The sequence below is a fragment of the Chiloscyllium plagiosum genome, unplaced genomic scaffold (assembly GCF_037043375.1).
Source record: "Chiloscyllium plagiosum isolate Xiang-an unplaced genomic scaffold, Cpla_swu_hap1 HiC_scaffold_11, whole genome shotgun sequence".
Taxonomy (NCBI): domain Eukaryota; kingdom Metazoa; phylum Chordata; class Chondrichthyes; order Orectolobiformes; family Hemiscylliidae; genus Chiloscyllium; species Chiloscyllium plagiosum.
The window spans coordinates 81,815,065-81,838,708 of record NW_028270149.1 but is presented as its reverse complement, the minus strand read 5'-3'; the positions used below and the strand labels follow the sequence as shown (position 1 = coordinate 81,838,708).

The 23,644-nt window shown below is 39.1% G+C and overlaps 1 protein-coding gene across 3 annotated transcripts in view; it reads left to right on the top strand.

Moving 5' to 3' along the window:
• Window positions 1-17,064, top strand: part of wdr44 (WD repeat domain 44) — a 61,956-nt gene extending 44,892 nt beyond the window's left edge. For 2 of the 3 annotated variants that reach the window (XM_043704365.2, XM_043704368.2), the window contains 10 exons: window positions 864-1,002; window positions 3,250-3,311; window positions 4,033-4,149; window positions 5,379-5,501; window positions 9,714-9,905; window positions 10,121-10,222; window positions 10,309-10,424; window positions 13,010-13,137; window positions 15,048-15,173; window positions 15,808-17,064. In XM_043704365.2, coding sequence (XP_043560300.2) covers window positions 864-1,002; window positions 3,250-3,311; window positions 4,033-4,149; window positions 5,379-5,501; window positions 9,714-9,905; window positions 10,121-10,222; window positions 10,309-10,424; window positions 13,010-13,137; window positions 15,048-15,173; window positions 15,808-15,896 — 1,194 coding nt within the window. In that variant the 3' untranslated portion in view covers window positions 15,897-17,064. The remainder of the gene's footprint in view (window positions 1-863; window positions 1,003-3,249; window positions 3,312-4,032; window positions 4,150-5,378; window positions 5,502-9,713; window positions 9,906-10,120; window positions 10,223-10,308; window positions 10,425-13,009; window positions 13,138-15,047; window positions 15,174-15,807) is intronic. The other variant, XM_043704367.2, reaches the window with a different exon arrangement.
• The last annotated feature ends 6,580 nt before the right edge of the window (window positions 17,065-23,644 follow it).

The following is a 23,644-nucleotide window of genomic DNA, read 5'->3' as shown; positions in this document are numbered from 1 at the left end:
GACCCTCTTTCCCTACACACGGATGAAAAAAAAACACCATTTCGACTGGGACAACACATCTATCCTGGTTCAGGCTAAGCAAAGACATGCCAGAGAATTCCTAGAGGTCTGGCACTCCAACCACAATGCCATAAACAAACACATAGATCTAGATACCATCTATCAACCCCTTAGAAAACGAACAGGAAATGACATCACCACGAACCCCATCCAGGACAAACATAGAAAGCAAGAGACAACAGCTTCACTTCACTTGGAGGTCGCCACTGATGATGTTACCTAGCCAGGTAATGAAACGTCTGGATACCAAACCTACAGCTCAGCGAGCAAACCTACACCCCAGAAACTTAATTGTTTGGATACAAGATATGCTGGTGGCCTGATGGATGAAGCCTACAGTTTTGCTCGCAGAGCTGCTGTATGAACAAGTCAAATCTGCACATTTCAAAAGATTCAGCTTTCAGGGGAAAAAGCTAAGAACACAGTCACAGATTTCTGTCTATTGTCTAATTGGGTTTCAGTTTTGTGGTTGTTTGTACATATGAAAATCTTGCTATAAAATTGCTGTACAAGTCACCCCATTGAAATGTATAGGAGTATCCCCAAGCCTGTGATATGTGCACTAATTTGAAACTATTTTGCCGGTCAACTTTTGCAAGTGTGTAATGAGTAATTGTGGAATGTAATTTTTAGAGCTAAAATTTTGTAATGTTATATATTTGCTAACTATTTAATTGCTGGCTGTGTTGTAATAATGCTTGAGCAGATTATTCCTTATTCATTGTGTTGTAGAAGTTAAGAACAGTAGTTTTTATTTGATATTTTAATGAATGAAATTTGAAGTAATGGACTTTTGCTTTTAGGGTGCTGTATGGACAATGAAATTTTCACACTGTGGCCGTTTACTTGCAACAGCTGGTCAAGACAATGTTGTACGAATATGGGTTTTAAAAAATGCTTGGGACTACTTCAATAACATGAGAATGAAATACAACACTGAAGGTAGGTTTTCCTGAAATGTGGTCGCTCGTACAATATGTTTGCACTTGCACCCTTTCAACAAGGGGGTGAAGGAGTGTCTCTCTCTGTTCCACAATCGGTCAATAAACACAAGCAATTCAGTCTGGTTCTGTAAGATTTCCCACTTTATTCAATCTCAGTCAGGCACACTTGGTCCAGGAACACAGGTTAAACACTTTAGTGTTCCTCGGAAAAACTGCGCAGGTGGCTTAAAACAAAGACATTTTTATACCTTTTTTGCCAGAAGTACAGGCCATCATTATAGAGCACATTCAAATAATTACCAATCAACTTTAATGAAATGACTTTATTGACAGCAATTTAGCCCAATGATATTTCCTGGGAACCAACGTTGTTTTCCAACATCCAAGTACTCCTATCTTGGGAACCTAGTCTCTGCGCCTGCACTTGCAAGGTCTTTTAGGATGACTAGTAATGTCTTATCTAGTTTAGTTATTTCTATGCTGTAAAGGAAGCATTGTCTGCTAATCTTTCTTAAGACAGCCTGTGGATAGTTCAGTCTTTAGCAGGGTTAAAAGCCATTTTATGGAGCTTTAAGCAGAATTGTCAATTTGCAGCCTAGAAGCCATTTTGTCATATTATTTGCATTAAAAAGCCATTGTATTGCTGCCTATGTTAGTAAAACCATCTATTAAATAGTTGTTCCTGACTACAACAATTACTTCAGCCTGTATTCAGATTTCAGATCCTCAGGTGGTGGGGTGGTAAGTGAGGTCCAGGGTCCCTATGTTATTGTGAGAGGGAAGAAAAGTGGTGAGGGTGGAAGTGAAGCAGATTGGCTGAACACAGCCAAGGCCCCTGTCCACCAGGGTAATGAAGAATCCTTGGCTGAGGAAAAAGGTGGATAATTCTGAAGCCAGAATGTGGAAGGTGGCATCTTGAGAACAGATGCCATGAAGATGGAGAAGCTGGGAGAATGGAATGGAGTTCTTATAGGAAGCAGGTGTGAGGATGTATAGTCAAGGTAACTGGATATTGGTGGCCAGCCTATTCCAAGAAATGGAAATAGATGTCGAAGAAGGGAGGATTCAAAGATGGACCAGATAGAGGTGAGAAAAGAGTGAAAATTGGAAGTAAAATTGATAAAGCTTCTCAATTTTGGACAAGAGAGGGAAGCAGCACCAATGATGTCATTGTACTAGAGAAGATCTTGTAGGGAGGGCCCTAAGTATGTGTGGAACAGTGTTCCATGCATTCCTCAAAGAAACAGACTTAACTGGGTCTTTTTGGGTACCCATAGCCACACCTATGACCTGAAGAAAATGAGAGGGGTGAAAGGAGAAAGTGGACCGACACTTTTTGTGTCCGTCCCCATCAGGATGATCTCGGGGCTTTCCACTTTTGCCTGTAAAGAAGGTCTGAACCAATCCCATCCACCACCATCTTCCTCTGCCTGGCTGAACTCATCTTCACTTCGAACAACTTCTCATGAGTGTTCTATATGCAATAAAATTCTCTAATCTGTGTGTCCATAGCCCTTCAAAATCTCTGATATTAACAACAAAGCAATAAGAATTAAAGGAACAATGAGGATTTAATGGTGAAAGTGGCAAACAGTTTAAATGTAAAGAATTGCATTGGACGATTTGCACAATAAGATTTCACAGCAGAAATAAATAAGATTCCAAGTTGGCAAAGTCTGTTCTTGTCCTGAACCTGTTAGCTGTATAAGATAATTTTCGTAGATAAGTTGCTTTACTATCTTCATGAAGTCAACATTTTGATTTGGAAAATAATGTTGAATTTTCTGTTCCATCAATTGTCTGTGGCTGCTGAGGAAGATACCTTTTGAAAGCTCCCAACACAGACTGTATGTGCTGTTCATTTTTACAGTAAATTCTATGTATCAAAGAAAGCAGAAAGGAAGCTTCTAGTGTGCAAGTTAGCTAGGAAATTCGGTCAGGTTAGAACCAAAGTTTTAGTAATCGATTTGGAATAAAATATCAGAGTCTTTTCAATCAGTACTCAAGCCAAGTCACTTTTCTCTTTTATGTTGAGATGGATGGATCATAGTCATTGTGACAGTCATGTGCATTAAGTAAATTATAGCTGTTGCAAGTTAAGAGTTGAAAATTTGCATCAGGGTAGGAGGGAAGGGAAAATCATGATGTTGTATGGTTTGCTAGTTTTATTTAATACTGCGGGAGTGATAAACCTGACATTGTATTCTTTCGTTACTGTTGGTAACAGTATTCTAACTTTGTTAAGGTCGTGTGTCACCATCTCCATCACAAGAAAGCCTGAATTCTTCAAAGTCTGACACTGACACGGTATGTGAACAGATAAAAATTGTACTTATTAAATACAGAATATATATGGGGATAAAATTGGGCTTTGGCAAAAGTAGAAAAAAGCCAGAAGAAATATGTCTACTGCATCCTGAGGGATTTTCTTTTTCAATTGACTTCTGTCAAAAAAAAAAGGGAATTTAGTTGAAAGTTTAACTGACTGCTATTTTTCTATCATCCATTTTACACAATCACAATAGATTAATTTCCCCTCTATTTGTGATAAGAGCACATTGACAATAGTTTTGTAATAGTTTTGAACATCCTGGAAGTGAATAAGCTTATCATAAACAGCAAATTAAACAAAAGTCTCTTAGAATATTACTGATGGAAAGGCTACGGCTATATGATTGTAAGCAGCAGCAGGCCATTCATTATTTGGATCAGTACCATCAACATTCCCGCCTAGTCTCATTATTACATCTGATCATTCTAACTTGATATTAGAGAATTAATTTCTTATAAAAAGCCTGCATCAATTTATTCATTCCAAAGTGAATTGTTTCATTTTTGGAACAGTCTATCTTTCTTTATAGGTAATTCTGATATTAAAGTAATGTAAATTTGTAAATGATACTACAATTTTATACATATGCATATAACTAAATGTTGACGTTACGTCAATAAAATATGAGTGAATTTTGTAAAGCTTGTTTTCTAAGAATCCAAATGAGTTTGTATTTTCTTTGTTGTGGATTCTCAGGCATGTAGCGGAACAGAAGAGTCTGATCCTGAAGACAAAAATGCACCATTTCGGCAGCACCCATTTTGTAAATACAAGGGACATACTGCTGATCTTTTAGACCTCTCATGGTCAAAGGTAGAAGAATAGATCACATCTACAATATTCATGTACATTTAAAAGTAATGCATGTAACAAAGTCTTCATATGTCAGTGAATTGTTGGTGTAAGATTCCATCTGAGGGCCAAATCTAATAAGTTTATATTATAACAATTTGAATTTAACTTAGTAAACAATATTCCAAAGGTTTTGAAAGGGAGCAAGAAAAATTGATTCCCAAAGTCAGAAAGAATTTTAGAGGAGTAACCTTGTGCATGGCTGAAGTTTTGGATCTTGAGTAAGTTTTCAAGGTGGGGAGAGAGATGAGAGGGAATAATGGAAAGAAATTCTCACTGTTTGAAAATATCACTACTTATAATGAAGCAAGCAAAGAGAATCATGTACAAAGGCTGCTGTTAGACAGGCAATGTCTGTGTAGGCTTAGGGGACGTTCTAAAAGATGAATAAAGAAAGCATGAAGGAATTAAATGTGAAAGAGAATTTTAATTTGGAGGCCTTTGAGAGGACAGGAAACTGAAAGCAAAGGTGTAGCTTAGCATCCAGATAGCAACTGACCAGGGTACTGGTCAGCTAAAAGATAGAAATAAGAACAGTTGAACCTTGAAGCAAGTAAAGAAATGGGTGAGTGTTTCAGCAGCAAATAGTTTGATGCTGAGGAGGCAGCTGAACATGTGTTCTCTGCCATGTTGTCAAATGAGATAAACATCTTATGTCTGATCAAAGTTAGGAAGAGAGCTGGGAAAGGAAAGATGGGGAGGATTATTTATGAAGATGGTTGCTTCATTTTCTGATCTCTTAAATTTATATTCATTTGTTAAATGTAAACTGGGAGAAATAACCACTAATAAAAGCCAGCAAACTCTACATGAAAATTTGCTTGGAATCTTTGGTATGATATACTATGCTTGGAGAATTGAAATGTTTTAAAGGATAAGAAAGACTATAGCAAAACCAAAAAACAGAACTTCTGTAAAGTATTCTCAAAAAGACCAGGTGATTACCCTTTTAAGCGCTGCAATTGTTTTTGTCTTCTCTTGCTACCCTTGCCTTTGTACCTGACAACATTTAATGCTTTTTGAAAAGAAATCTAAAATAAAGCAAATCAGCTTTGTTGCTGTAGGTGATAGATGGTCTTTTTGAGAATTTTTATTGCGTGTCAGGTTACTCCTCACGTTTTACCATTTTCCCCCTCGTTTTATCGTCAACATGGAAATATTCTCAACATCTTCATGTTTTAACCCTACAGAACTACTTTTTGCTGTCATCTTCAATGGACAAAACTGTGCGATTGTGGCATATTTCGAGGAGGGAATGTCTGTGCTGCTTTCAACATATAGACTTTGTCACAGCAATAGCTTTTCACCCAAGAGTAAGTAACAAATATATATTTAACTACAGGTAGAAGAGTCTTTATCTGAAATGCTCACGACCAGCTGTTTTTCGGATTTAGAATTTTTCGGTTTTCAGAATGAGAGCATTTAAAGGTGAAAGTTTAACAAATCTAAACAGAAAAGCAGACTTCTAACTATGAACGTGCCTGACCACGCACCCCCGTTGCATCCGAGTGATACGCATCGAGTAGGTGTCGACTTGGGTTAATGAGAACCTTGTTAATGAGAAAAAACTTCACAAAAAAATCCTTTTGGATTTCAGAGCTTTTCGGTTTTTGGATGTTCAGATAAAGAATCTTCTACATGCATTTGCTTTTATTAATAATAGATTTTCTAAACCACAGCAATCTGCAGAGAGTGCTGCTTTGGTTATTGAGAGTATTAGACAGGAATTTGGAGAATACGAGTGAGGAAGAGTTACTCCTTTATTATTCTACTGTTTTCAGCCTCCTGCAGTTTGCTTCTACCTCAGTACAACCAAGAAGCATATTTGTGGATACTGGTATGCCTCAAATTATTCTAGTAGTAATAAATAGTATTTAAAGTTATGGGATGGCAGATCAGCTTAGCAATGTAGAGTGTACATCTTGCATGTGAAGTCTTGAGCATGCCAAGTGTCCTAGAGAAATGCACTGTAGGAAATGTTGCTCGCCGCGCACACTTGAGCTCTGTGTTTCAGAACTTGAGCAGCAGCTTCTGTCACTGCTCTGTATCTGAAAGGCAAAGTACTACACTTCATGTTTAGGGACATGGTCACATCATCACGTAATGGATTGGATCAACAGTCTGAAGATCATCAAGTGCAAATTCAGAACCAGCTGCAAAATTCTATCAGTTAAACTGCAAGAATTAAGCACTGCTATCAAACCAGTTATCTCCTGGATAATTTGATGCAACTTACACTTTCCGGTTCATAAAACTACTTTGTTTGAAGAAGATATCACACAGGATGTTTGTACAAGATTTAGTATTTTAGTTAGAAAGTTTGATGTGTGCAGGAAACAAGAGAATGGATGACTACCAGACAGGCATAAGAGCAAGGCAGGCAGTGAAGAGGTCCTTTGAGACTACCTTGCTTGCAAATTAGTTTTTAGTCTGGATTACTGGTGGGGCTGATGCTTCATCAGGTGAGTGCAGCCAGTGTCAGGTAGGTAGCAGCACAGGTGTGTCAGCTATGCAAAGGGAAAGCAGAAGAATGGCTGTGCAATAATGAAAGCAATTTCCATTGTCAGGATCAGGTAGGCATTTGTTCACGTTGGCATGACTCTGGATGATATGTTGCTGATCTTGTGCCAAATTAAAGTATGTTATGGAGAGGCTGCAGGACCTGGCTGAAGGTGATCAACTAGAGGTTCTGGTCCACATTAATGGCAATGAATTGAGTAGGATTAAGGATGAGGTCCTGAAAGATGATTTCAGGGAGTGAGTAGGAGATTGAAAGATAGGATCTCTAAAGCAGTACACTCAAGATTACTGTCAAAAGGTGTGGCACAGGATAAGCACACTAGGCTAGGAGGCATCCAAAGATCAGGCGAGTTGATTCAGAGATAAGCCTTTCTTCAGGAATGTGAAGGGGGAAGGAGGCTGGGAGATAAATAAAGTGGTGGGTGTGGGGTTAGGGGAGCGTAGGTGGGAAGGTGGATGCAGAGGGGATGTAATTGTGATTGGGTGGTGTAATTGTGATTGGGTGGTGGGGAGGGAAGAGGATAGGTGGGAAGGAAGATGGTCAGGTCAAGAGGGTGGTGCTGAGTTGGAGGGTTGGATCTAGAATGAGATGGGGGGGGGGGGGGGGGTGGGAGGAGGAGTGATTTGGAAACTAGTAAAGTTGATGTTGATGCCGTGTGATTGTATGGTCCTGAGACGGAAGATGAGGCATTTTTCTAACCAAAACTTTACACGGTACTCCAGATTGATCTTACCAAAGCTCTGTATAATTGTAACGAGATCATCTTACAATCTGACACGGGTACAGAATAAGATTAGGATGAGTATAACCTTGTTCCTCTGAGCATTCCTAATTGAAACCATCATGACTTTTTAAAAAGTTCCACAAGGATCAGGATCAGTGCTGGGAGACCTCTGGTGTTTGTAATTTATGCAAATGATTTGGATGAAAATGTTGGTGGACTGATTAGTAAGTTTGGCAATAACATGAAAATTGGTTGAGTTGTGGATAGTGAAGAAAGTTGCAGCAGGATATAGATCAGTTGGAAAGCTGGCTTGTGAAATGGCACTGGAGTTTAATTCAGACAAGTGTGACGTGATGAATTTTGGGAGATCAAATGCAAGAGGAATGTGTACAGCAAAAGACAAGACCCTGAGATTCACTAATCTATGGAGGGATCTTGGGGTGCAAGTCCAGAACACACTCAAAGTGGCCACACAAGTACATAAGGTAGTAAAGAAGGCGTACAGCATATTTACCCTCACCTGAATACGAAAGTTGGTAAGTCATTTTGCAGCTGTATAAAACTTTAGTTAGGTCACATTTGGAATAGTGTATGCAGTTCTGGCCCCAAGGAAGAATGTGATGATTTTGGAGACGGTGCAAGAAGAGGTTTCCCAGGATGTTTCCTGGATTGGAGTGTTATAGTGTAAGGAGAGGTTGGACAAACTTGGATTGCTTTCATCAAAGTGTCAGAGATTGAGGGGCAACTTGATAGAGAAGTATAAAATTGAGGGGCATGGACAGGGTGGATAGTCAGAATCATTTCCCCGGGTGGAAATATTAAATACTATGGGTCATAGATTTAAGGTGAAAAGGGGAAAGTTTAAACAGATGTGAGGCAAGTTTTTTTTAATGCAGACTGTGGTTGTTTCCTGGAATGCACTGCCTGGGGAGATGGTAGGAGCAAGCATGATAGCAACGTTTTAAGAGGCATTTAAACAGACACACAAATCAGTAGGGAACAGAGGGATATGGACCAGTGTGGGCGGGGTTAGTTTAGACATAGCTTGCCCTTGTTCTACTAATCTATGTTCTAGAATTTATAAAGCAAACAGGGAATCAATACTCTGGACTCAAATTTGTCTACCGATAGTGAAATCTATTTCATTAATTCTGTAACCGTGCTAAGATCATTGTGTACAAGCATACCAGCAAATTGTGAACATTATTCAATTCACTGTAACCCTGTAAATAACATTTTCAAATAAATATTGATTTTTCTAATCCACATTAAAATAGACAAACTCATGTCCTCTGCATTTTATTCTAACCTAATAGCTTGTTACTGACTTTTTTGGGGTCTTTATCTCTGCAGTCTGTCTTTTACTTCCTGATTAACATGTTAGCTTAACCTTACTTACACCTGTTGAGTCTGTTACTGTGAACAGCTATGCCAATGGACATTATTTGACAGGGTGAATGGTAACTTCTACAGGAGGAGAGTAATTTCATCTGTGCTATGAGTTTCATATTTTTCCTTCAAACCACTGCTAATTGGAGTAAACATTCAATCTTTGTATATGCTACGACAGAGATTTAAAATTTTTAAAAACTTATTTTTGAAGAAAGCCCTTTTGTCAATATAGCATTTATGAAATCTCAAAACATCTGAAAGCATTTTCACATAAAATTTGTTCTTAAAATTAGTGATTTTTGCTATGTGCCAATTTGACAAACTTTGCAAAGGGCAAGATCTTTCTCACATCAGTTGGAAGAATGTCATGTTAACTAATTACAGAGTTCTAATTGTTACATGCTTTAGGAATGGAGAATTCCTGCTGCTGTTCAGTAATGTTGGGGTGAACAGGCAAGTTTTAAAATTAATGTCATTTTGTTGGTTAATATGCCCTTTACTACTTTGGCATTTCAGTTTGTATTATGTAATTAAGTCCTGTAGTTAGTGCAACTTGATTCCACAAGTACACTTAATGTGTAAAAATGCTGAAGCCAGAAATGTAGTTTCCCTTCCTGGAAGAGGTTCCTTCCAGATTCACTGTTGTCCAAATACGAATGACAATAACTCTGAAATTTGTTCTTTTATGTTTGCTGGATTAGTGCTAAAAGCAGGCCAGCATGTTATAGGTGACTTGTTTCTCTGACTTGCTTTTTCTGACCTGCTGAGTTTGCTTTATATTTCTGCAACCACAGGGGAGCAGAACCTGAAGCCTAGTAAACTCAAGCCTTACATTTACAATAAGATTACTTTTTTCTAACTATTTATGATTTTTTTTTTACTCCTCAGGATGATAGGTACTTCTTAAGTGGATCACTTGATGGTAAACTCCGTTTGTGGAATATACCTGACAAGAAGGTAGCATTGTGGAATGAAATTGATGGCCAAACAAAACTAATAACAGCAGCAAACTTCTGCCAAAATGGCAAATACGCAGTGATTGGAACCTACGATGGCAGATGCATCTTCTATGATACAGAGGTAATGCGAGTTCATTGGACAAGTTGGATTTCGTTTTAGTCTTTGAATTGACTTCCATCCACAGCTGTATTACTGCCATGTGAGGGAAACTTGACAGCTTTATTTTGTATGCGAAACAGTTTAAAGGCTAATCTTGCTGCATAAATTCATAGTCAATTTCTGTTTTCATAATGTTATTTAAAAGCTGTAAGTAATGTATTGCTTCCTTTCCCCAGCATTTGAAGTACCACACACAGATACATGTGCGCTCGACCAGGGGGAGAAACCGAGTTGGGAGAAAAATCACAGGCATTGAACCATTACCTGGTGAGAATAAGGTGGGTATATCTATTGGGGAGCAGGGTGCAACAACTTTTGTTTCTATAATAGTGTACATCTTAACATTTTGAACTCTTAAATTTAGATCCTTGTGACCTCCAATGATTCAAGAATTCGCCTGTATGACCTTAGAGATTTGTCCATTTCAATGAAATATAAAGGCTATGTCAATAGCAGTAGCCAAATCAAAGCAAGTTTTAGGTGAGTATGTGGACTTCTTCATCGGTTAGCATCACAGTTCTAGTTTCTGCTGCATCTCTGGGCAAGACAGTCCAGTTGTTTTGTGGTTAACCATGCTGCTTTCTCAAAGTTAGTGTAAGCTTAATGTTAATTATTAGTAAAACAAATTCCTATGGTCCTACTTGAATTGTTTATCTTTATGTAATGCTTGTTCATGTTGCATAATACTATCCAAATGCAGTATGTATTCTGTGGGACATTTATGCAGATTTGGGGTCGATTTTCTTACTGGTCTTGGAAAACATTAGCTTGAAAACGAGAGGAATAACCACTTGTATCTGAGTATGTATGCTCCTCTCCCAAAGTGAATGCTTTCTCCAATTGTATTACACTTGTGTGGATTGATGATGAGTTACTTGATATATTGCATCACTGGGAGTGATGGCAGCTGTGCCTTTTTACATGTGGTATTCTGGAATAAAATATGTACATGTATTTAAAATCCAGGAATCTCAACTTGTTCAGTTGTGCAATAAAATGTCTAGTTCCACCAACAACTACTACTACTTTGAATTGGTCTGCTTCTGCTGATGCCTCAGCCATGTACTGAAACGTTCCTTCATATATTAGTTTCCTCTGATCTCAATTGCTTCAATGATCATCTTATCAACTAGATATCTTCACTGTCCAGAAATTTAACCATGCTCAAAACGCCTAGCCTCAGCTGCCTCAAATCCAAAAGTAGAACATTGCATATTCTGGACATCGGAAATAGAAACAGCACGGTGGCACAGTGGTTAGCACTGCTGCCTCACAGCACCAGAGACCCGGGTTCAATTCCCGCCTCAGGCGACTGACTGTATGGAGTTTGCACATTCTCCCTGTGTTTGTGTGGGTTTCCTCCGGGTGCTCCGGTTTCCTCCCACAGTCCAAAGATGTGCAGGTCAGGTGAATTGGCCATACTAAATTGCCCGTAGTGTTAGGTGAAGGGGTGAATGTAGGGGTATGGGTGGGTTGTGCTATGGTGGGTCGGTGTGGACTTGTTGGGCTGAAGGGCCTGTTTCCACACTGCAAGTAATCTAATCTAGAAATGCTGGAAATTTTCAATAAACCAAACAATATCTGCAGACAGAGAAGCATACTATTTCAATTCCATTTTTTTTTACTCCAAGCACACCAGATCTTGCCTATCATGCTCATTCTCATTGATAGGGGCTCCCAGTTTCTTAGCATCTCCAATTTTAAATTCTTATTGCTGTCAAGTTTCATAACTGCCTTCACCTCACATCATGCCACATGCAATTGTACATTACCCACCAAATATGGACTCTCCATTCCTCTAGTCATAGTCATACAGCACAGCAACCGAGCCATCGGTCCAACTCCTCCATGCTGACCAGACATCCTAGTATGGCCTAGTCCCATTTGCCAGTATTCGACCCATATCCCTCAAAACCATTCCTATTCTGATGTCCTATGCATTCCTCTTCTTTTAGATGCCCATGTCTCTCTTTCTGAAATTTTCTATTGAAAGCACCTCACTTCTTGTTCTAGAGTACCCAGCTATTGTGACCAAGATTTTAGTAACTGCTATCTATCTTCCCTTTATCTTAACATTAGTTTTGTTCATGCCTGTCTGAAGTGGTTTGGGATGCCTTTCATTTAAGGGCTTTAGTGTAAGTAAAACTTAGGACTCAAAACAGAGAATAACTAGTTTGGACATGAGGTACATTTCCACTGAAACTGTTGACAACATCGTGAAGCTTTCACTCTGGAAGTTATTGTATTAATGGAGAGATGGGAAAAGGGATAAAATATTATTGTGAAAACTGAAGTTTATTAAATAATCTTTGCTACTTTACTCAATGCCATGGATAGCTTGTATTTAGAAAATATTCTTGTTCAGAAGCTTGCTTTGGACTTGAATGACCAATTGTTCCTTTTGCGTTTCATAGTCTCTGCAGAATAGAGCAACATTGCAGTTTAAGGTTTCCTAGTAGATTACATTCATAGTTGCAATTTTCAAAGGATGCCAAGAAGTTTTCCACTGATCAGATCTCTGCCCATTTCACTCCATTTGTAGGAGCAGCCAACTTATTGTGCAATCATTTTTCTGGCACCTTTTTAGCTGATAGTGGGCCTTTTATGTTCTATTTTACCAAGTGATGTTGACTTCCACCTGGGAGAGACATTATAGCACTGATTGCATCTGACCTGCAATGGGGGAAGGAAGGATTTCCTTACACATTTGCTGCTCCACTGAGCCTTCTCATTTTAGTCCAGTTATTTGTGGGCTTATACAGCCAGGAAATTGCAAGGAACCCAGCTGATAGATGGGGACCTCAGAGTTCTGAGTAGCACAAATGTAAGTGAAATTCTTTTTCAGATTAGTATTCTTTGAATTTCCTCCAATAGTTTACCTTGTTGGAACTGTGCTGATTAAACTAAGGTTAATGGAAATTATCTTTGCTAACCCGATTCTCATGTTTCACAGTCTTATTAAATGCTACATTCGTAACATAATTTTAGATTATTCTTTCAGTAATTTCTCCTCTAACCATAGATATTTGAGACTTTTTACATGCTTTGCAATCTTATTCTTTTAGTCATGATTACACGTATATAATAAGTGGATCTGAAGATCGATATTTATACATTTGGAGCACTTACCATGATGTCAGCAAGTTTACTTCAGTGCGAAGAGATCGCAATGATTTTTGGGAAGGGATTAAAGGTAACTCATCCGTTAAATTGATAATCCCATCATACTAAACAGTTTTGAATTTCTCCATTTAAAACTAAGAGTGGTTCATTCTCGAAAGAAATCAATGCTTTTTAAAATAATTTTTAAAGAGAATCATTTTCAAAAATTATCTTGGGCCCAATAATTAAAACTTCTGCTTTAAATAATCAGCTCCAACTTTCAAAACCAAGAGATTTACAAAGGATTATGGTTGTCTTTTGGATCAAATTTTAAAATTGTTCCTTTTAAACAATAATTGGCAATGACATTAAGCGACCTGGCTGAAGTATTATTAATGAGCAAAGTCATTAATTCAGTTCTGATGAAGAGTCATCCTGGACTCAGTGGTAACTCTGCCTTTCCACAGATGCTACCAGATGTACTGAGGTTCTCCAGCAATTTTTGATTCAGATCTCCAGTTCTTTATTTTGCATGAATTCAGGGCTGCTATTCAGTTTAGAATATTACAAAGCTCTTTTGTTCCAAGACAGGTTCAGCATACCTTTCAAATCGCTGTTTTGATATAAGCACCCTTCATACATTAAAGCAGTAAAGCAAGCTAAATAAGCAGATACTGACCATCGATTGAGTTGGTATAAATGAAAAAGATGAAACTGAGTTAGAAACAATGTATGTAATTTTGTTTCTTTAAAGGATTAAGCTTGTGCAGATTATTTGTAGGTTGTTTCAGCAACATGTACAGAGGAACTTTGATTATCCGAAAGCCAGTTATCCGAACAAGTTCGCAAGGTCCTAAATGATGTTATCCAAAAATTCGATTATCTGAATAAGATACTCCCTGCCCATGCTGTTCGCATAGTCGAGGTTCCACTATATTTATGAAAATATTTGCCAGCTTTAGTTCTCTAGATTTTTGTGAATTTAGCCTGCTTCCTTTGGAACAATATTTGTGATATAACTGGGCTTCCTTGCTATTGAGTCTATATCATTTATCGAGGTTAACAGATCAGTAGAAGATTCTTCTTGGACAACCATGTAGAAGCTGCATTCTGAAACTTGACCAAACAACTGCAGACAGTGGAATTGAGCTCAGTGACTATGGAACTGTCTGGTTCTGCTTAAAATAAACCCAGAAAATCCTGTCCTGTAGCAATATCCTTCATTCCATTGCGGATGTCTTTAGTAGATTGTGTCTACCTATTGGAAATCAGAAAGAAGTCTTGTTCATCTCATGGGTTGATTTTATGCTTTAATTTGTACAGGTAGATCCCATCAATAATGGTTTGACCTTCATGTACACAATCTAGATAGGTCAAGTACATGAAAAAAATGGAATCCCTGCTTTGAGGATCATTAGCTCTCAATGCAACTAATGGTATTCGAGGCTTTAACGGTTCTTCCTTTGGCTTGGTGTTTCTTGCGATAATATTTGTCTATTTATAGTTTTATTCAGAGAAAGTGATTCTAATTTCAGGAAGTTGGAAGTGGCGTAAATATTGAATTGCTGAAAAGCAGAATGAAGCTATTTTACTTGTATTCAAACACACCTTTCATGTCTCTGCTCAGTATTCAAACTTTTTCAATTCTACACCTATTTAGTACCAGAGCTATTACAGCAACAACAAGGTCATTCTGTGTGCTATCTGTCTCTGAAGCAATTAAATCTGTCTTATCCTCTCACTCTGTGGATGTAGCCCTGCCCCTGGTGTCTCTATCTGTGCTCAATTTCACATAGTAACAGCATCCCTGTATCACTTATTGTACTTGGTCACACGTTCATCTCCCTCTGAGGTCGCTGAGTGCCTGTTGAAAACAATCCCAATGCAACAACAATTCTTATTAACCTCAGTTGATATCAAGCTGCTGTAGTTGCTTAACTATACCTAGGCTAATACCATTAATGCTACAGTTAATTCTAATCCGCTTTTTCTCTTGTGTAGCACATAATGCAGTTGTCACTTCAGCAATATTTGCATCAAATCCAAGTCTGATGCTGTCTGATGCTCCACAGTCAGAAAAAACAGAGGGCAATAGTATGAGCATCGATACAGATCCTATACCTTCTGGTAAGTTATCTACTTGTTTATATATTGTAAACTGTAGAGTGTTACAGATTAAATAATGCAGTCTTGCTTTGTAAGTATCATTGCCTAATTGGTGAATTTTGTAATGATATCACATGACACTGGAGAAAATAGGACCATCTGAGTAATAATTACACCTGCAGGACAAATTCATAGGGATTTGATTTCTGTTCTGAAGTAGGAGTCTAGTTCTTCATTCTCAGCTGGCTTCCTGTTCTGTTGAGATGAGTTCTGTTGGCATTTGGGCAGAATTGTGTGTTTTGTCCCATTTCTTAAAAATAGGTATGTGTATTTGCAGAGTAGGAGGAAGTCATGCCAATGGGTTCAGCTCCACTAAATCAACTAATTTAACAGATTTAAAGGCATCCACAAAAGAGAGAGCTTCAAAGAGTTTACTTTAAAAAGGGTATTTAAGGTAGAATGCAGTCATAGACTGTCCTTGGTCCGAGGTAGAGTAGGGGTTGGAAGGTATGGAAGCTGTAAGGAAATCTCATTCTATTTTAAGGAACAACTTTTCCAGTTGTGCAATGGATGAGTAGCAGCTGGGGCATTATGTGAAGATTTGCACATACGAAATACTGTACACTATCTCTCACTAATCTCTCTTTCATATTAGGTGCATTGAAATCAGATATCACCGAAGTACTCTTGTCTGCTGATTTCACTGGAGCGATCAAAGTTTTCGTCTGTAAAAAGAAGAACTAATTGCTTTATAACAACGTGTTGGAACCCAATTTGAATGTTTTACCTTATCTGTTGAAAGCACTTGGGTTTTTAATTACCATTGGATTGAAGCAGGAATCAAAGTATTCTAATGGCCAACAATGTTGTTCACTTTATGAACCTCAGTATTTAACATGGAATTGGATGTTGGAGAATTGTTTTGGTAGCAAGCCATATGGTTGTTAATGGTGGAAACTGCAGAAATAATTGTAAATATCCTTATATTTGGGAGTTAAAGGAGAAAACTAGTCTATTAAGTTCCTCTTTGTCCAAGTACAGTATTGTAATGTTTATGCATTGAAGTTGTAGGTGTGTACAGGTTCTGGTCTGGGAATCTGTTATTAGGTTTCCTGCTTCAAAGAATGTAAATTTATTCCATAGCTCATAGTGTGTCTTGTAAGAGCTGATTAAAAATGATTCTGACAACCCTACTGATGGCACATACTAATATTGAATGCTGTAGAAGGCCACTCTGTTCCTTGGGGCTGAACTGGTTGAAAATAAAATATATGCATTCATATAACTAGAACTGGGGAGTTCCATTTTAGAAACTGTTGCCAAGTCAAACTAATCATTTGGAAGTACAACTTTAATCTATTTGTCCACTAATGGAAATGGGCACTTGACTTAGGGGTGGGAGGGTGGGGAGAAGTTTGGACAAGCTGTTGCAAAACTTAAATTGCATTCTTTTCAGAGTGCAGAGACACCGATAATCTGGCTGTATTCTGTCCTTCATTTTGTATGTTCAATTATTGCAGTTTCCCTTTTTTTAAATTTCATGTTCCACTTTACAGGTGTCAAATTTACTTTTGTTTTTGCCAAATGTTGTTTTACCAGAACTGGGCGGAATTAAGCTTTGACTGATCTTTTACTATATTGCGTTGTATTTTGATCATTTGATGTTAAACTAGTGTGTATATTGAAGTCTTGAGTTGGAATTTTTGTGGTAAATATTGTAGAGAAAATGTGTACTATTGCAACACAAGGCTGTCAAATAGGAAAGTGTGTAAATAAGACAATTCTATACCAATGAAATAACATTTCTGGATCTATGGTGCTAGAAAATGTTGTTGATGGTTTTAAAGGTCTGAAATAAGCAAAATGTATGAATAAAGGTTGCTCCAAAAAATTGTGTTCTTTAAATGTTTTAGTAATCTCCAGTCACGATGAGGCCTAGGGTCAGAATGCATTTGGGTTACTTCCTTAAACTCCTGTGCCACGTGCATGTATATATGAAACTAAATTATGATGATGTAGAAGAAACTGGAAGATGAAGACCATGTTAAAAATTTGTTTCTGGTTTTTCAGATCCTTACTGAGAAAGGATTGGTACATGATGTATGACAGAATAAATCATACATTCTAGGAGCAGAAACCCATCGAGTCTGCTCCACCATTCAATCATGGCTGATATGTTTCTCACCCTCATTCTCCTGCCTTCTTCCTGTAACCCATGAATCTCTTAATAATCAAGAACTAATTTTTCTCTGTCTTAAATATATTTAATGACTTGGCTTCCACATAATCTCTGTGGCAATGAGTTCCACAGCCCTTTGGCTGAAGAAATTCCACGTCATCTGAGTTATAAAGGCTTGTCCCTTCGTTCTGAGGCTTTCTCTTCCAGTCCTAATCTCTCCTAGTGGAAAAAGCATCTCCGCATCCACGTTATTCGAGCCTCTCTATCTTTTAAGGTTCAATCAGATCCCACCTCATCCATCTAAACTCCATTGAGTACAGACCCAGAGTCCTCATGTGATGAACATTTAATCTCTAGGATCACTCTTATAAAATTCTGCAGCTCCTCCAAACCAGAGCATTCTTCCTTAGGGGCCCAAAACTGGTCTCAACATTCCTAATGCGTCTGAGCAGAGCCTGATACAATCTCAGCAGTACATATCTGTTCTTGTATTCATCCCTCTTGAAATGTATGCTAACATTTCATTTACTTTCTGAACTACCAACTGAATGTGCATGCTAACCTTCAGAGAAATCTGAACTAGGACTTCCCAAATCCCTTTGTGCTTCAGATTTTCAAAGCCTTTCCCCATTTAGAAAATAGTCTGTGCCTGTATTCTTCAGAATAAAGTATATAACCTCACATTTGGCCACCCTGTATTCCATCTGCTGCTACTTAGTCCACTTGCTACCATGTCTAGGTCATAGGCAGCCTCTCTGCTTCCTCTAAGCTACTGCCCCACCACCTATCTTTGTGTTATATGCGAACTTAGCAACAATGTCCTCGGTTCCCTCATCCAGGTGGTTAATGTGAATAGTCATGGTTCCAACGCTGACCCCTGCAGAACTACACTTGTCACAGGTTGCCATCCAGAAAAAGACCCCTTTATCTCTACACTGCCTTTGCCAGTCAGCCAGTCATCTATTTGTGATAGAGCCTTGCCACTAAGGCCATAGGCTCATCTTATTTAGCTGCTGCCTGTGTGGCACCTTGTCAAAGGCCTTCTGGAAATCCAAAAAGATCACTTCCACTAGCTTTCCTTTGTCTAACTTGCTCAGTCTCTCCTCAAAACATTCTAACATTTGTCAGATATGACCACTCCTTCATAAAGTAATGATGATTCAGTGCTATTTAACTCCGCAATCTCATCCTTAATAATGGAATCTAAAATCTTACCATTGACTGAGATCAGGTAAATGGCTTATCTTCTGCCTCCTGCCTTTCTTAAACAAGAGCATTACATCAGCCATTTTTGAGACATCTGGACCTTCCCAGACTCCAGTGATTTCCTGAAAGACCACCATCAATGCCTTTACAATCTCCTCAGCGATCTCCTTCAGATCTCTAGTGTACCCATCCAGTTTTGGGTGACTTATTAGCCTTAAGACTTTTCAACTTCTCCAGCACCTTCTCCTTAGTGATGGCCTCTATGCTCACATCAACCCCTTGACTCTCTTGAAGTACTGATATGTTTCCAGTTTCTTCCACTGAAAACTGATGCAAAGTATTCAGTCCCTCTGCCATTTCTGTTTTCACCATTACTATTTCTCTAGCTTCATTTTCCAGCAGGCCATTGTCCAATTTTACCTCTCTTCTAGATATCTTTTTTAAAAAAAACGTTTGCAATCGTCTTTTATATTAGAAGTTTGCTTACTCTTAGTAGGGTGGTACTGGATTCAATTCTACCATTGGGTGACTCTTGAACTCCACACAGATATTCTCCGTGTCTGGGTGGGTTTCCTCCCACAGTCCAAAGGTGTACAGGTTAGGTGGATTGGCCATGCTAAATTGCCTGTAGTTTCCAGGAATGTGCAGGCTAGGTAGATTAGCTAAGTAAAATGCAGGACTACTGGGATTGGATGTAGGTGTCACTCTGGATTGGATGCTATTCAGAGAGGTAGTGTCGACTCCATGGACCAAATACCCTACTTTAAAATTGTAGGGATTCTGTGATTCTCATTTTATCTTCTCTCCCCTTTATTACTTTTTTAACGTCTTTTTTTTTATAGGCTTCCTAATCTTCTGGTTTCCCACTAATCTTCGTCACATTGTATGCTTCTGCTTTTAAACTATTCTTAACTTCCCTTGTCAGCCATGCTTGCCTCATCCTCCCCTTAACGTTTCTTCTTCTTTCGGATAAATTTCTGCTGTGCCTCCTGAATTATCCCCAGAAACCCTTGCCATTGTTGCTCGACCATCTTCCCTGATAGACACCACTTGCAATTAACTCTGGCCAGCTCCTCCCTCTTATCTTTGTCACTTCTATTCAATTGTAATACTGTTGTATCTGATTCAATTTTCTCCCTCTAAACTGCGGGTTGAATTCTATCATATTGTGGTCACTGCCCTGTAGTGGGGGATCCTTCATCTTCAGCTCACTAATCAAGTCTGTCCTAATGGACATCACCAAATCCAGAATTGCCTAGTCCTCAGTTCTTCCTGTACCAGAAGTTGCTCCAAAAAAATCATCATGCAGACATTCCACAAATTCATTATCTTGAGATCCACTATCAACCTGATTTTCCCAGTCCACTGAACGTTGAAGTTCCCCGTGATTATTCCCCATAATAGTGCCTGTGTTACATTCCTTTTCCATCTCCTGATTCATTTTGTTTCCCACATGTTAACTACTACATGGAAGCCTGTACATAACTCCTATGATGGTGTTATTCCTTTAAAGATCCTCAACTGTACCCACACAGCCTTCTGATTCTATTAGTACTTGCTATCCATTTCATTCACAACAAGGCAACCTGTGCCTTTTCCCCACCATTTCGATTGGTCGTGTATCCTTGGATACTTAGTTCTCAGCCCTTATTTCCTTGCAGCTGTGTTGTGATACCCACAACATCATACCTGCCAACTTCAATTTTCACTACAAGCTTATTTACCTTGTTTTGGTTCCTAGATGCATTTCAGTGCAAAACCCTCAGTCCTGTGTTTTCTGCCCGCCTTCTCATAGTTGACCTCTTATCAGCTGTGCGTGAAGTCAGATTGTGATTGAACCTTTCCATACTCCCTGTCATAGAGTTAGAAAGCATGGAAACAAACCCTTTGGTTCAACACATCCATGCCGACCAGATATCCTAAATTAATCTAGTCCCATTTGCCAGCATTTGGCCCATATCCCTATAAACCTTTCCTATCTGTCAACCCATTCAAATGTCTTTTAAATGTAATTGTACCAGCCTCCAACACTTTAGCAGGCACCTTTTTCCATACAAGTACCATCCTCTGTGAGAAAATGTTGCCCCTTTAAATCTTTCCCTTTCAACTTAAGCCCAGTAGTTTTAGACTCCCCTACCCTGGGGGGAAAAAGATCTTGCCAAATTACCTATCAATGCCCCTCATGATTTTATAAACCTCAATAAGGTCATCCCTCAGCTTCTGACACTCCCAGGGAAAAAAGCCTGATAACATCCTTGTAAATCTTTTCTGTACCCTTTCAAGTTCTAAAACAACTTTCCATTAGCAGGGGACCAGAATTGAATATAGTATTCCAAAAGTGGCCTAATCAATGTGTTCAGCTGCAATGTGATATCTCAACCTGTGTGGTCAATGCACTGAACAATAAAGGTAAGCATACCGAATGCCACGTTCACTACCCTGTTTACCTGAGACTCCACTGAGTACACCTGAAACTGTACCCCAAATTGCAACACCTCATATTCATCTAAATTAAACTCCATCTGCTACTCCTCGACCCATCTGATGACGATCATATTGTAAATGAAATACCCTACTTCGTTGACAGCTACACCATCAATTTTGCTGTGATCTGCAAACTTACCATATGTCATACATTCACATCCACATCATTTATATAAATGACAAAAAGCAATGGCCCCAGCACCGATCCTTACAGCACACTGCTCGTTCTAGCCTCCAATTTGGAATAACAAACCTTCCACCACACACACTTTCTCCTATCTTCAATTTTGTATCCATATGGCTAGCTCTCCCTGGATTCCATGTGATCTAATCTTGTAACCAGTCTACCACACACAAATTTGTCAAACGCTTTGCTAAAGTCCACATAGACAACATCCACCACTCTGCATTCATCAATTTTTGTCACCTCAAAAAACTAAATCAAGTTCATGAGATACAGTGCTGATTATCCCTAATCTGTCTTACCTTTCCAAATACATGTAAATACTGTCCCTCAGAATGCCTTCTGGCAGCTCACCCATTGCTATTAATGATACAAGTATCTCAGCAAGGGTCCAGCGATCACTTCCCTAGTTTGCCTCAAAGTTCTAGGGTACACCTAATCTGGTCCTGGGATTTATCCATCTTTATGCCTTTTAAGATGTCCAGCGCCACCTGCTCTCTGATCTGGACACTTTTAATGCTGTCAGTATTTATTTCTCCAAATGCTCTTGCTTCTATATTCTTCTCCACACTAAATACTGACACTAAATACTCATTTAGTATTTCACCCATTTCCTGCAGTCCTACACATAGATAGCCATATTGATCTCAAAGGGGCCCTTTTCTCTCCCAAATTACTCTTTTGCCCTTAATATATTTGTAGAAAGTCTTTGGATTCTCCTTAACCCTATTTGCCAAAGCTATCTCTGTCCCCTTCCTGATTTCCTTTTTTATTCATTTTTGTGGGATGTGGGTGTAGCTAGCTGGCCAGCACTTATTGCACATCTTTAGTTGACCTTGAGAAGGTGGTGATGAGCTGCCTTCTTGATCTGCTGCAGTCCACCTGTTATGGGGTGATCTACACTGCCATTAGGGAGGGAATTCCTGGATTTTGACCCAATGACAGTGAAGAAATATTTCCAAGTCAGGATGGTGAGTGACTTGGAGGGGAGTTTGAAAGTGGTGGTGTTCTCATATTATCTGCTGCCCTTGTCCTTCTAGATGGAAGTGGTCATGGGTTTAGAAAGTGCTGTTTGAGCATCTTTGGTGAATTTCTGCAATGCATCTTGCAGACAGTGCACGTTGCTGTGACTGAGCATCAGTGGTGGTGGGAGTGGATGTGCCAATAAAGCTGGCTGCTTTGTCCTGGATGGTGTCAAGCTTCATGAGTGCTTTTGGGGCTGCACTCATCCAGGCAAGTGGGGTGTATTCCATCACACCCCTGACTTGTGTCTTATAGATGGTGGACAGGCTTTCAGGAGTCAGGTGGTGAGTTACTCACCGCAGTATTCCTAGCCTCTAACCTGCTTTTTACGTGGTGAATCCATTTGAGTTTCTGGTCAATGGCAACATCATCAAATGCCAAGGACCAGTGGTTAGATTGTCTCTTATTGGTGATGGTCATAGCCTGGCATTTTTGTGGTTTGACTGTTAGTTGTCACCCCAAGCCTGGATATTTTCTAGATCTTATTGCATTTGAACATGGACTGCTTCAGTATCTGAATAATCTGTGCAATCATCAGTGAACATCCCCACTTCTGACCTTACGATGGAGGGAAGGTCATTGATGAAGCAGCTGAAGATAGTTGGGTCAAGGGCACTACCTTGAGGAACTCCTGCTGAGATGACTGACCTCTAACAACCACGACCATTTTCCTACATATCAAGTATGACTCCAATGACCAGAGAGTTTGCCCCCGATACCCATTGATTCTAGTTTTGCTAGGGCTCCTTGATGTCACACTTGGTCGAATACAGCCTTGATGTGAAGGGCTGCCACTCTCACCTCACCTCTGAAATTCAGCTCTTTTGTCCATGTTTGAACCAAGGGCATAATGAGGTCAGGAGCTGAGTGATCCTGGCTGAATCAAACTGGGCGCCACTGAGCAAGTGCTGCTTGATAGCACTGTCGATAGCACCTTTCATCACTTTTCTGATCATCGAGAGGAGACGATCGGGTGATAATTGGTCGGGTTGGATTTGTCCTGCTTTTTATGTACAGGGCATACCTGGGCAGTTTTCCACATTGACGGGTAGATACCAGTATTGTAACTGTACAGGAACAGCTTGGCTAGGGGAACCTAATGAAAAGACTTTCTGAAATCCATATAGACTATGTTTACCGCCCTGGCCTCGTCAACCTTCCTGGTTACTTCAATAAAGAATGCTAACAAATTTGTGAGGCATGATCTCTCACATACAAAGCCATGCTGACTATTCCTAATCAAACCCTATCTTTTCAAGAGCATGTATATTTTATCTCTCAGTATCTTTTCAAGTAGCTTACCCACCAAAAATGTTAGGCTGACTGGTTTTTACTGGTCTTTTTACAGGTTTTTCTTTGCAGCCCTTCTTGAATAAGGACACAGTATTCGCTACCTTCCAGTTTTCGGGGACCTCA